Source organism: Corvus kubaryi, unplaced genomic scaffold (assembly GCF_017639235.1).
Source record: "Corvus kubaryi isolate FWS band 111438036 unplaced genomic scaffold, C.kubaryi_AGA036_p1.0 37396, whole genome shotgun sequence".
Classification (NCBI taxonomy): Eukaryota; Metazoa; Chordata; class Aves; order Passeriformes; family Corvidae; genus Corvus; species Corvus kubaryi.
The window spans coordinates 16,640,090-16,653,511 of record NW_024581135.1 but is presented as its reverse complement, the minus strand read 5'-3'; the positions used below and the strand labels follow the sequence as shown (position 1 = coordinate 16,653,511).

At 44.9% G+C, this 13,422-nt stretch overlaps 1 protein-coding gene across 4 annotated transcripts in view; it reads right to left on the bottom strand.

The window, feature by feature from the left end:
• Window positions 1-12,760, bottom strand: part of TANK (TRAF family member associated NFKB activator) — a 32,761-nt gene extending 20,001 nt beyond the window's left edge. For 2 of the 4 annotated variants that reach the window (XM_042040862.1, XM_042040864.1), the window contains exons 1-4: window positions 12,652-12,752; window positions 11,946-12,084; window positions 3,481-3,627; window positions 292-400 (exon numbers count right to left, since the gene is read on the bottom strand). In XM_042040862.1, the coding sequence (XP_041896796.1) occupies window positions 292-400; window positions 3,481-3,579 (208 nt within the window). In that variant the 5' untranslated portion in view covers window positions 3,580-3,627; window positions 11,946-12,084; window positions 12,652-12,752. Of the gene's footprint in view, window positions 1-291; window positions 401-3,480; window positions 3,628-8,485; window positions 8,575-11,945; window positions 12,085-12,651 lie in introns of those variants that run through there. The other 2 variants (XM_042040861.1, XM_042040863.1) reach the window with 2 other exon arrangements.
• Window positions 12,761-13,422: the final 662 nt, after the last annotated feature.

The following is a 13,422-nucleotide window of genomic DNA, read 5'->3' as shown; positions in this document are numbered from 1 at the left end:
GTGAATGATTTGAACCCATATTTTCATAACTTTTATTGGCTTCAGTGTTAGCAGGTTCTACCTCTATAGAAAATCTCACAATTTCTTGAAGAGGATAAAGAGAGACCCCAGAAGTGTTGGATTTTATAAATAGATCTTGAAACGGCACATTTGTGTTAACTCTCACATTCACAGGAAAGTATGATACTCATTTGAAATATGTATATTGTAAAAACTGAAGCAACAAAGTCAGAACTATTCATCAGTGCAACACAGCATAAAAAGCAATAATGTGCAAACTGGAGTACATACCTCTATTAGCATTCAGAGCAGCCAACTGTGATTTCAGTTTTGCAATAATGCTGTTTTGAAGCTCTATCTTTTCCTGCTGTTCACGTATTTGCTGCATGTAGTTTTCTGTCTGCAAATATAATTTAATTAGCATTAATCTTATTCTGTTTTGACTAGGGGTCTCCTATTTGGCATATAAAATGCGCTCTGATTTTTAAAGATAACTGTAGTTGTGGTCCTCTGTGTAAAAACCTTTGGCAAGTCCATCTTTTCAGGACTGTACTGGTTAGAAAAGGTATTATGGAAATAAACCTTGAGTTTTAGTAACTCTTTCACAGCTGTGGCAGTTGTAAAGGGTAACTTTTAAGTTAGGATTCTTCATTTACAGACGCAGAATACATCAGGCTTTTAATTGAAATTTTAGTATTCTTCAGAATGCTTGTCAATTAGTTTATCTATAGAAAGAAGTAATTTCCCCCCCCCCATATTTTCTAACAAATTATATAAAAATAGGCTTTTAAAAAGATAGATTTTAAATGGAAAACAACAATATTGTTTATTCCATACAACAGACATTCTGTAAACCATTTTGACTGCCTATGAACAGTTTTTTACATTTCTTTGAATGTAGTGGACTTGTTTTTCTACCCTACATAATGGGGCTGAGGAGGAAGGTAAGCAAAAAGCCACATCCTTTGTCTCCAATACTACAGCTCATGCTATAAACAGGCCACACAGACTCCTCTAATAATATTGCTTGTGTTTCACCAAACTGTATAAATTTTGCTAGACAGTCCATTAATTGAATGAATGGCCAGGTGGTAGGAAGATACTAAAATTCAAAACGATTACATTTCTTTAGCACATGCCTAATGCTGCAGTTACAGAGGTGCTAAAAAACTTGTGAAATCCCAACAAGAAAACTTTCAGGAATGCACTGAATTTTTCTGAAATTAGGAATATGTCTATTACTGAACAGGTCACCACCTGTCACTATCCGGGACAAGACTCAGCACTGTTTTCATGTCTATTCATAGTTTATCCATAGTGCTATCTACTTCTCAAATCACAGCCACATTTAAATTCCATACCCTCCTACTATCCGCTGTGTTTGTCTGTAAAGCAGGCAGGAAAATATCTACAAGGAAAATTGATTTTAAAAGGCCAGGTAGTAGTTGTACTATGAGAGGGGGTTTTTGTTGGGTTTAAAAAAAAAAAAAAAAAAAAAAAAGTGATCAAAGAGCAGTACACTCCAGCAGCTATAAGAGACCTCATGAAGCAGAAAAATCACTGAGAACCAAATTGAAAATGTACAACAGCAATGTCTTGTCAACACTTCTGTACAGAGCACAGACATGACAGCTAAAACAGACAGAAGAGAAGATGCTTTTGACAGCCAGTGTGCACAAATTATTCCTTGAGTCAGATGGCAGCAACAAGTTACCAACTAGAAGATCTGCATGACAACCAACCATCCATCTGTATCAAACACCATCTGGCCGAGATGACTCTGGCTTCTGTGTGCTTGACATGGCTCCCAGCTCTAGAGACTGGCAAAACAAGTGGCCTATCGGTAACTTAAGTAGTAAACTGTTAACAACAGCATGGTGGACAATCCAACAGTGTGTGGAGGCCACACAATGAACAGAGGAAGTTACTAGAGTAAAGCACTGTACAAAGGTCATTCAAAAAACAGGAGTTTGGTTAAAAAAAAGCAACACAAAAAAAAATACAAGTAATTTTAGTATCAACTCTACTTGAAAAAATATTTTTGTTCTCTTTTGAAATCATAAAATTCAACTACTGAAAGTTTGATTAGGACAAAGATTTATACTGGTAGTAATCCTTTATCAAAGGCTTTAAATTTTTAATTTCTGAACCAGTGAAAATGCAGAGAGAAATCTTGCAAGGATTTAGTTCACTTAGCATTGATGATCTCACACTTCTCTGGTTTTCTTGCACAGACCTTAGAAGGATAACGATCTTGTATTCGATGACTTGTTTCTTGGTCAGAAGATTCTTTCATGTACTTTTAGATGATTCAGGAGTATTAACTTAACTGGCTTTCCTTCAAATAGTTAATAGTTCACCCTAAGAGATAGAATTTTAAAGATCCCCAAACATTCTAAAATGTCTTGCCTTTTGTTAATTAGTTGCAATTTCAGCACAAAATCACACTACTTATGCTTGTTATGTATAGAAATCTCTACAGATTTACACCAGCACTGCTGCAAGACTATGAATAGAGACAGACTGCACAGTGGATGATTGCACACATGACTGACTTGGAATGTGTTCTGTGATGCCTTGGCTAGTTTATTTTGCCATGCAACGAGATGGCAAGATTGGGCCCAGATATCGGAATATTCTCTATTAGATCCTTCCCTGCTTCCAATTCTACTACTGCTCCGTGAACTTGACATGGAATATGGTTCATCAGCCCCTGAACAAAGTCCCAGCCTACCAGTTCTACTAAGTATCAGAAAGTCCTGTAGCAACAAAAACATTCGAGCCTTCCTGTGACAGAGATTCCATTGCTGGGCAGAATATGCATGATAAAATGACTGTGAGAAAGCCCAAACCTGATAGGTTTGAAATATGCTTTCCTACTTGCGAAATTCTAGAGGAGTTTTGACCGAACTAATGTTTTCTGCAACAGACTAAGTAAAAATTCAAAGGTGCTTCTTACTGGTCAGAATGCCTCCAGAATTTGTTACTTCATAATTAAAGAATAAATTTACAGGTTATTATTTTTAGAAGAGGAATATTTATTCTAGCAACTTTCAGGTACATTTGTGACAAAAATTGTTTAATTTAAGCTATTTATATTAATAATATAAAAAATAATTTTTAAGAATGCAAATTAAATTCCAAAAAGTACTTCGTTAAAGTTAGGTAAATTTTATATACATCTTTGCTGGGTTTACATTAGAAGACTTATTAATCCTCCAAAACAGACAACACTTTTCCAACCTTTAAAACTAATAAAAATACCAAAATATTCAAGGTCAAAAACCAGAAACCCACCTACTAAATTCAAAACCTAATGAGTTACTTAGAAGTGTACTGGCATGGTTTCATGATGTCAATTTCCAACTTTAACAGATGCACTAAAGTGTGCATAGCTAAAGTGAAACTGGTATCTACATGTACTATCATCCTCCATGGGAAGGATGGCTTTAAAGATAGATTTCAGATCCCAACACCTACTTTTTGCTGTAGCTCTTTCACAGCATGGTCCCTATCCATGCATGCTTGTCGATAGGCTTCATAAGCTTTATTAAGCTGTTCTCCAATGTTTTTGTCCATAATTCCCAATGTTGTTTCATCACTGGAAAGATGATCAAGTTAACAGATCTGAAAAGTAATCAGAAGGAAAAAGAGAACACTAAGAAACAGCAGTATGTAACTAAAAACATATATAGCATGACTTGTACCACTGTTGTATTCAACTGATACATGCAGTATGTTTGACCATTAACATCATAGCTTGAACTATAGCTCTGTTCACCTCAACATTTAATTTTATGTCCAGGGATAGGTTTAAACAAAAGACAAACAAAAGCAGCTTAACTCTGAATCAAATTCTGGATGTACAGAATGTGTAAATGTATCTGCAGTTACAGTGCTTAAGACTGAGACTTAAAATTGGTGCAGATTACCAGTTACCTGATTTTATGTGATCTCCAAAAGTTTAACGTTTGCATAATTGTGAAATAAAGACAACATTAATAAACAAAGCTGAACTCAGCTTTTGACATTGTGCAGAAAAATCGCGCTTTGAAAAGCCAGTGTCCATAAAGCAGACAGAGGAGTCCTGCAACTTCATTCGAATAAAGGGAGAGAGTCCACTGGGGCACACGCCCACGGGGTTTTCTCTCTCGAGGTTTCGGAGGGCGCAGCCTCCTTTTATCCTAAGCTCCCGGCCGTGTTGCCCTCTTCCCTTCTCCATTGGCTGAGGTACTCGGAAGGTACAGCCTGCCCGAACCCCCTCCCACATATTCCCCTCCTTGAACCTGTTATTTTACCCCAAAATTCTGAAACTCAGGCTTGTGCAGACCTTTTTGTCTGTTTCAGGAGTCAAACTGTCTGGGTTCTGTAACAAACCTGTGTCTTGAAGTTGGTGGAGACATTAACACCCACACCCTCACCCATGGAATTGTTTGTAACATTTGTGACATTTGTTTGTGACATTTGCACACATCTTTCCCATCAGCATTAAGAAATAAAAAGATAAAAACTCAATTAGGTCACACAAACTTGTCCTATTCTGTGCCAAATTTGAAAATGTCAACACAAGCTACCCTACAAGGTAAGTTAAAACACCTTTTATCTAAAAATCAGTAATACCAACCAGTATGAATTATCAAGACTTGGACCTTTTCACATAATATTATGAACTTTTTACACTTTGTGTACAATTTCAGTAACAACTCCCAAAACGACAGCTCATGAACTTTGACACGTAAGACTAGAACACTATTAAATGTCACAGCCTCCAATTTCAAGAACTTTGCAAACACAGGTCATTTGCTTCTATAGTAATGTATGATACTAATTTTAAGATAAAATTCAGCATAATAGAAGCGCAGTAGAGAAAAAGTTAGTGAAGTCTCCACTGCCCCCTCCCCCCGCAAAAAAAATACCAGCATTAAGAAAAAAAAAAATTAGTAATTTCATCTTTCCTAATATTTAAAGTAGTATGAACTGCCACTATCATTTGGGATTATGCATAAACCACAAACACTACCAAAGAAAGTGGTGCAGTCACACGAGGATAAGCCAAGCAAGAAGAGTTTAAGGGTAACTTGCCTTGGACACTGCTCAAAATTCTGAAGATTGGAGCTTGAAGATTTTGTTCATGTTTCCTTGCTTTTGAATATCTTCCCTATCGTAGGGTTTGAATACAGAAATGTGGTCTGACTTTTCTAGAAGGTTCAACAGACTACTATATGGACATCACACTTTTCTGTCTTGCAAATTTTATTTTACCAATGTAAAATAAAATTTTACTACAGGGAAAAGCAGTTGTATCTCACCTCTGGCATGGCTGTAGTTTAATAGTAGCAAAGTGAATTCTTTAACAACTTGGAATTTTTTAGGGATCCTTTGATGTAACAAATGTTACTGAAATCCAAGTTTATAAATTTTGCATAAAAGGCCTACATTGTTTCACAGGAAAGGCTTTGTTTGTTTTGACTTGTTTTCCTAAACATCAGTTCAGTAGTTTATAATCTCAGTCTGTGCATACTGTCTCAAAGCATTGTTAGTAACACAGGCTACTCCATCCACCTCCTTCCTCCCCCAAATGCTACCCCTTCACTAAATGGAGTATTCATTCTCATACCTGGGGCACACCTTTAACTAAATGGGTAGCCTTTCTTTCCATTTCAAATGAAGGACTGTTCTATGTAGTTCAGTAAATAAAATCAGGTATTACATCTGCCTTTAGGGACAGGTGCTAAACTGCAGAGGGCATTGTTACAGGTGAAAGTGACTGAAAGTGTGTTCTCACAATCTATAAAAGCTTGCAAAGTTTGTATCAGCATGGATTTCATACTCTTCTGAAATCCTCCACTGTTAACAACTTACCTAGTAAATGGCATGTCTTGTACATATAAGAGGTAACTTCAAAAATGACTGCAATGGGATTTAAGAAAAAATGTTCGGCTTCTAATGGAGGGTACAGAGCTCAGATCCACGTGACTCACAGTTCACAGAAAATGAAGCCTTTAATTTCATTCATACAAACTCAAACCTCCATTTGAAAAACAGTATTTAAAATTTATACCTAATTTCCATCCAGCCTTTTACTCATTCATTCAGACTGGGAACACTAACAAAGAGTGCTGCTGTCATCTGGACTGATGGTATCAAAAGTAATTGATCCAACAGGCAGAACTATAGCACTGCGCCTTGTGGTGGCCAGTGAACATACATTACAAGGCACAAAGAGTTTTCAGTAAGACAAGTCCCTAGTACCACAAGAACCACTTATGTTAGGGTGACCAGAAAGGCTTCTCCCAGGATGCATTGTTCTGTTATGTTAATCTATCCCAGTTCGGATTCCCTGGTTGGCTGTTAGCCTCTGCCCCCCTCATCACTCCCCCAGAGCTTCCCCATTGGTCCCTGTTCCCTGGTCCCGCCTCTTCCCCACCCCCAGATAAAACTCTGAGTTTTGGGATCATCTTGGTATTTGTGTCTGCAACCTTCGACCGTGTGGAAGCAATAAGTGCTCCTGCCGGAACGCACGCAAATGCCCTTCTTGACTCTTTGCTACCGACTGTAGCACTGAACCCACCCGTGCATCTGTGGGGGCACGCGGGACCCCACGGAGCCGGGCAGGGACAGTATTAAATGGCGCCTCAGTGTGGATGGCCTCGGACCCTCCCCAACAGCGTCTCCTGTAGTTCCTGGATTTAAGTCGCATTTGAGCAGCCATAGCCCCAAAGAAACTTCTGAGTTCTATCAGGGGCTTGGCGGGGGAGACCAAGAACCTTCTGGGGAAAGAGAAGACTGGTCTAAAGTCAGTGGACCATCCTCGAGACTTTTATTTGACCTCTAATGTAATATGGGTCACTTTTGTATCCTTTTCTGTTAATTGCCCTTTATCTCCAGGGTTGGGAAGAGAGGAAGACGGGGGCAGAGTTCTCTCGTCTCCTGCGAGGAGTTTTTCTCCCAGTTCTAGGAGTCCTTGTTCAGGAAAATTATTGTTATACCAGGGAAGGTTTAAAACATTTTGTTCAGTGGTTATTTAAGCAGTGGTTAGTTGAGTATTTACAGCGCTTCGTGCGATGGTTATTTATGTCGGGAAAAGGTTATTTGCTTTACAAGCTAGCAAAAGCTGTTGATAATCTTGTGAAACGGTTGGGAAATGTTAACCCCAGTTTAAAAAACCCTTTACCGCTTCCCTCTCCCTGCATCCCTGTTCCCTCTGCCCTATCTCAAGAGAAACCAGGAGATGGATCCTGCCCAAGTGCACAGGTCTGCTACCGACTGCCTGCCTCTTCCCGATTTCTTTTGTTCCCTGCCCGGGGTGGCGATGGCCAGGCTACCCCGAGTTCCTCCCCAGACCTCTTCCCAATACCCACTTCCCCAGTTTTCTCTACATCAAATTTGCTCCAAGATTACGATGGCAGCAGAATCGGTCCCTCAATCCCAGCTGCTACCTTTATTTTTAATTCTGCCGCCTCCACTCCCCCCATCCAAGATGGTGGACACCACGTGGCGCCCGCAGATGCAGTGGCGGGCTTTTCGCAAATGCGCGGTCCCCGTTCCCCACCTGCTCCCGCTTATTTTACCACGCACAGTCCCTCTTCCGTCCCTGGCCCCTCCCACGTGTCGATACGCGTTGCGTTAGGCCCCTCCGCCTCTGCCGGGGGTCCCCTCCCAGCCACGGACCCTGCCTCTCCCTCCTGTGTTCTTCATTGCTGGTCCCGCTTGTGAGCCCCAACCCACCTCGGGTTCCCACGCGGCCGAGACCACGAGTGGGGGTGGTAGCAGCCAGGAAGTCTCCGGGACGCTCGGGGACAGTGGCACCTCCGCATGCGCTGCCCTGCTAACCTTCCCTCGCTGCCCAGCCATAGTGAGGCTGCAGCTGTGCGCGCTAGAGCGCAAGGCGCTGCGAGTGCTGCTGCAAGAATGCGGTGTCCGCACCTGCTTCATGAGGGGAGGTTGTGAAGCGTTCGCACCCACCTGCTCCGAGCCCTGTGCTGGATCAGCCGCCCCCGCAGGGCTCAGCCTGCCCCTCAGCACCAGCTCCGCACCCTGGCCGGGCCAGCTTCGGGCCCCAGCAGCCCCAGCACAAGCCGCGAGCGAAGCGGCAGTGACTCTCCCTGACAAAGCCCACGGGGCCGCCCCGGCGCCCCGACCCCGGCGGGTTCCAGCTGTGGCTAGAAGAGCCCCGAGCCGAAAAAGCGGCATTCTGAAACTTCCTGAGGTGCTTTGGACAGACCCAGGACATTACGAACGGAGGGAGTTTAGTGCCTTTTGAACACAGCCTGAGGGAGTGGCAGTGCTTGCTGGAGGGGTCTGGCCCCACCGCTCTCGGGGGCCCCGGCGACGCCGCTTTTCATCGCTGCTGCCACCCATTCCACCTACAACCCCCTGCTGGCTCATGCCTGGCTGCCTCTCCCCGCCAAAGCGGGGGCATGCCCAAGTCGGCCACACTGCTAGCCCAAGACCAAGCCCCGCGTGGCCGCTTGCCGTGGCTCACCCTGGCTGCCCACGTGCCATGGGGGTTGAAAGAGTTTTCTCGTTCTCAGCCGGGTAGACCTGGCCTCCCCTGCTGTAGTAGCAAACTGGAGCCACTTCCTAAAGAAATGTTTCACCCCAGCCGACTCCGCCACTGCTCCCGGAATGCCCTGAGGATATCAAGCCGCGGCTGCTGCTGCTCTGCTCCCCCGGCTGTGAGAACTCCACCCGCATGGTGTCTATGGTGTCTTTCATGTCGGCCTCGGCCCTGGCTGCACCCTCCGCTCCTGTGCTGCAAGAGAAGCAGAAAAAGAGGGAGGGTAGAAGGAGCCAGGATGTAGGACTCAGACTGTTCCCAGAAAGCTGCGAGAACATCGTGGAAGAGGCAGTGGATCTAAGCAGCTCACAGATGAGGCTGGAGCATGCAGAACAGCAGCCAAAGAAACAGAATAGTGACTTCTCAGATTCTGATGTTAAGTGTGAAGACCAAAGGACTGGGGTGAAGAAACCAAAGGCCACAGATGATACCTGGAAACTGCCAGAGAAAAACAAGCCCTGCACCAGCCCAACAAACACCCTGCAGACAAAACGCCAACTAAGATGAACAGGGCACAGTCAAAAGACCAGACAGCCACTGCTTGGAAATGGAGATGACGCAAAACAGCACCGATATCCACCATAGAAACAGACTCACTGTCCTGTAACCAGAACTGCAAACAAGACTTTGACTGAATAAGTCAAGACACCCTTGGTGTCTCCCCTGATCTTACCACTTCTGTTGCTTTCCCAACAGTTAATATTCCCTACCTCCACCCCTCTGCTTTGGCTTTCCCACAGCCACACTGCCCAATACACCTATTGGGATGCTTTCTGTTAACTTGCATCCATCTCTTTATTTACTACTTGTTATACCATTCCCTAGCCACAGGTTCCCACACCCCTGTGCCATTATACCATTCCCTTTCCCCAGACCTTTAAGTAAGGGGGGGGGGAAGGGAAAGCCCCCCCCGCCCCACCTGAAACTGCCATTTTTAAACTTTCATTAAAACCCTAACAGAAGCAACTGCCAGAGCCTGTGCCCACATTCACGATTGTGCCCAGCACCCAAAACCTATCACCCTGCCGCCCTTTGGATGCTCCTGGTACCACCAGCAGTGAATGCTTGGACTGTGCTGCAGCCCAAAGAGAACTGTGCTGCTTCAACCTCACCTCTGCCCATGAGAGCATCCATTCCAGCATCCAGAGAGAAAAATCCTCTAAAAGATTTGAGGACTTGTTGGGATATTGGGTTGTGGGTGCTGCTGATCATTTTTGTTGTTTTGTGTGTGTTTGGTTGTTTTGGACACTGGGTGTTGGGATCCCTGGGGGAGGCCTTTTTGTTTAATACAGAAAGGAGGAATTGTGGTGGCCAGTGCACATACATTACAAACGACAGAGAATTTTCAGTAAGACAAGTCCCTAGTACCACAAGAACCACTTTATGTTAGGGTGACCAGAAAGGCTTCTCCCAGGATGCATTGTTCTGTTATGTTAATCTATCCCAGTTTGGCTCCCCCAGATGGCTGTTAGTCTCTACCCCTCGTCACTCCCCCAGAGCTTCCCCACTGGTCCCTGTTCCCTAGTCCTGCCTTTTCCCCACCCCCAGATAAAACTGAGTTTTGGGATCATCTTGGTATTTGTGTCTGCAACCTTTGACCGTGTAGAAGCAATAAATGCTCCTGCCAGAACTCATGCAAATCGACTCTTTGCTACCGACTGTAACACTGAACCCACCCGTGCTTCTGTGGGGGCACAGGGGACCCCACGGAGCCGGACAGGGACAGTGTTAGCGCCCGATTTTCTACTTGGTACGAAAAATAACTTACTGGTAGCTCCCTAAAATTCAGACTCCATGCAGTAAGAAAGGATCAGTCAATGTCATTACTAGTGACACTTTCAGATGGCACTGTAACTAGAAGAATTGGTCCTACATTTTCCCCATACCCTAGACATCCATTTCTTCTTCGACCTTACCCTTCCCTTTCTTCCAGCACAAGCAACCTTTCTGTAAACCATATCAGCAAACCAATTCCGTTTAAAACTAAACACTAAACGTATTTTTGCTGCATTACTTTTAATGCAGATCAGATCCACAGACCACTTCAAATGGCACAATAACACAAGGAAGCCTGCACAGGAACAGAAAACATCAGCAATAGGCAGACAGAACTCTTGTGTTCAACAGCAGCACTGGCTTTCCAATTGTAACACAAAGTCACAGTTATGTAACACTGTCACAAGTCCACACTGCCACTGAGAAGGATAGGCCAGCCTTCCCCCATCTCTGGCCGTGTATTTTTGCCGCTTACTGGTACCACTATTAGTACTTCTATGCTACACAGTTGAGTATGCCAAAGTAGCTCCCTACTTCCTCAAAAAAGCAACAACAAACCCCCTAAAAAAACCAACCTCGAAATTAAAACTGGAGCTAGCTCACTGCAAGGCTGCTGGAGCACTACTACCAGCACAAGGAGGCAGTGGGAACATGCGACTAGCCGTGGGCAGGACTGCCGCAGTCTAGATTTAGATTGGATTAAACTACTCTGTAGTCACAGCCCGGATTGCCTGCTGCTGGAATAAATAACTGCTTCTTATGTTATCTGTCTCATATCCAGAACTCCTTGCAGTTAGAAAAACTGGCTCATTTTCCTGCTTCTCCTCCATAGGCATCAATATTTATCAGGGAATTTGCCAACTGTTCCTTGTCATTTACCCTTCTCCCTGCATCCAACGAGGAGGAAAAAACTCCCTCCCAACAGCCCTAAAAAAAAAAACCCCAAAACCCAACAAACCAAAAAACCCCAACCCAAATATCCCCACTATTTTAATCAGCTATGATTAGTTATGCTGTATTCAAATGGCAACTGGAACATAATTCAGCTCACAATCCTGATCTTCAGCAACTTACATTCTGGATATTCATTAGATCCTAAGGACTTTTACAATCACTAACACCAATATGTAGTCTGCAGAGATGCAGCACTACAAAATGCTGCATTTATTCTAACAGGGACAGAATTAGAATGAGGTACCTGTGATTGCTGTGCTGCTGGAGCTATGGCAATGAGAACTGGAATTTCGTATTTGAGTAAAGACTTGAACACTGGATAACCACTGGGTACAGCTAATGTAAGAGAAACTTTTAAGTAAATGCACCAAATGAAACTTGCAGATTATCTTAAAATACTTGCTTCAAATCAGAAGCATTTTGCTGATACAGGTGGGGGGGAAAAAAAGAAACAGTAATATGCATTTTCTTCATCAAATGCCAAAAAAGCTCCCACACAAAGATTAGCAACATATTTCTGTTGCAATCCCAGCTCCATAGCTCACTAGTTTTCATACTAGTTTTCATATTGCCTCAAAAATCACCTTAAATTATGAAAGAAAGGTTTTAGCTAATCATGTGTATATGCACATTAATTGGTAATCCACATTCCTACCTCTCATAGGTTCATGAGAGATGAAAACACAGGTGCCATCCAGCCGCAAGTACTTCTCTACATATTTCTGCTTTCAAAACAGATTTTTCAATTGCAATATTTTGTAAGTTACACTGCCATCATCTTGGGAACTGGAAACCTGTTGAGGTAATCATTTGTGAGAGACTGAGAGCTCACTGAACTTTCTGCTTTGTTTCTTTCCCTTATTTTTTCTGCGTAGAAACAATTCCTGCTTTGCCCGACTGCGGGATGCGTCGTTAACACAGCAGGAGCCCCTGGCACACCAGCGTTTACAGCTGGGCAGCCCCTGTGCGCCCAGGGCTCGGGACGGTGATTCCCGGAGCGCTGCGGTTCGCTGCCCCCGCCGCGCTGCCGCTGCCCGCGGGGGCAGCCGCCTCTTCCTGCTCCTGCGCTCGCCGCCCGGGCCATCGCCTCCCGGCAGCGAGCCCGCTGATCCCGTCCCCCGATTCCCCGCTCCCGGAGCGCCTCCGCACGCAAACGACGCGCCCCCGGCCCCGCTCCTGAGCCGGGCCGAGCGGCGCCGAGGGGGAAGCGGCACCCCCGGGGAAAGCGGCACCCCCGGGAGCGGGGGGCAGAAACACGGCCCGGGAGCGCCCGGCCCGCGCTCCGGCCCCGGGCCGACCCCGCTGCTCCCGGCACAGGGGAGAGCGAGGAGCGCTTGGTTTCCAAAGCCACTCAGACTTACGAGCGCCTCACGGAGCCCGCGGCCACTCCCGGCACAAGGCGCTCGTTCCTGCCTGGGCGACTTAACCCAGGAACCAGAACCGACTTCCTGCCGTGCTTCTCCCCGCCCTGTGACGGGGTTCTGCCCGCGCCGGCCTCGGGTCGGGGCAGGGCAGGGCAGCGGCCGCCGGAGCCGGCGGGTTCGCTCGGGGATGGCACCTTCCTCGTCTGCCCCGCGCAAGGATGGGAGCCTGTCCGCTCGTCTCCGGCTGTCCGGCAGTGCTTTTTCTGTCTGGCTGCAGAAGACCTCTCGAGCAGCGTCTGCTTCCGACTTCCACAGCCCTTTCCTGTCTTTCCATGACTTAGAGTGATTTGTAAATAACAATAGTTACATTTGTAACATACTTTTCATGCTCAGGGTAGTTTCTGTCTGAAGGGTCTGTTCTAGGTTACTACAGTGGTATTTCCGTCCCTACATTTAGTTCACGCAGGCAATGAATTTTATAGGTAAGAATATAATGGAAACACACACTTTTAATTTTGCTACTGCTACAAGCCCTTCTCTCTTTAGGTCACATATATAAGTACAACTTTTTTCCTGAAGGTGTGTAGGAGGATGGGAGCTGATGGGAGAATATGAGGAGTTTGTTACATACTTGCCCAGGATACCGTCACAGAGCCAGCAGCAGAGGAGCACTACAGATTTTTAATTAATCTCGGCTGTCTCTGAACCCCAGCGAACATATTCATGCAGCCAAGCTGTGGTGTTTCTTCTGCTAGGGCAGAGCTTTTC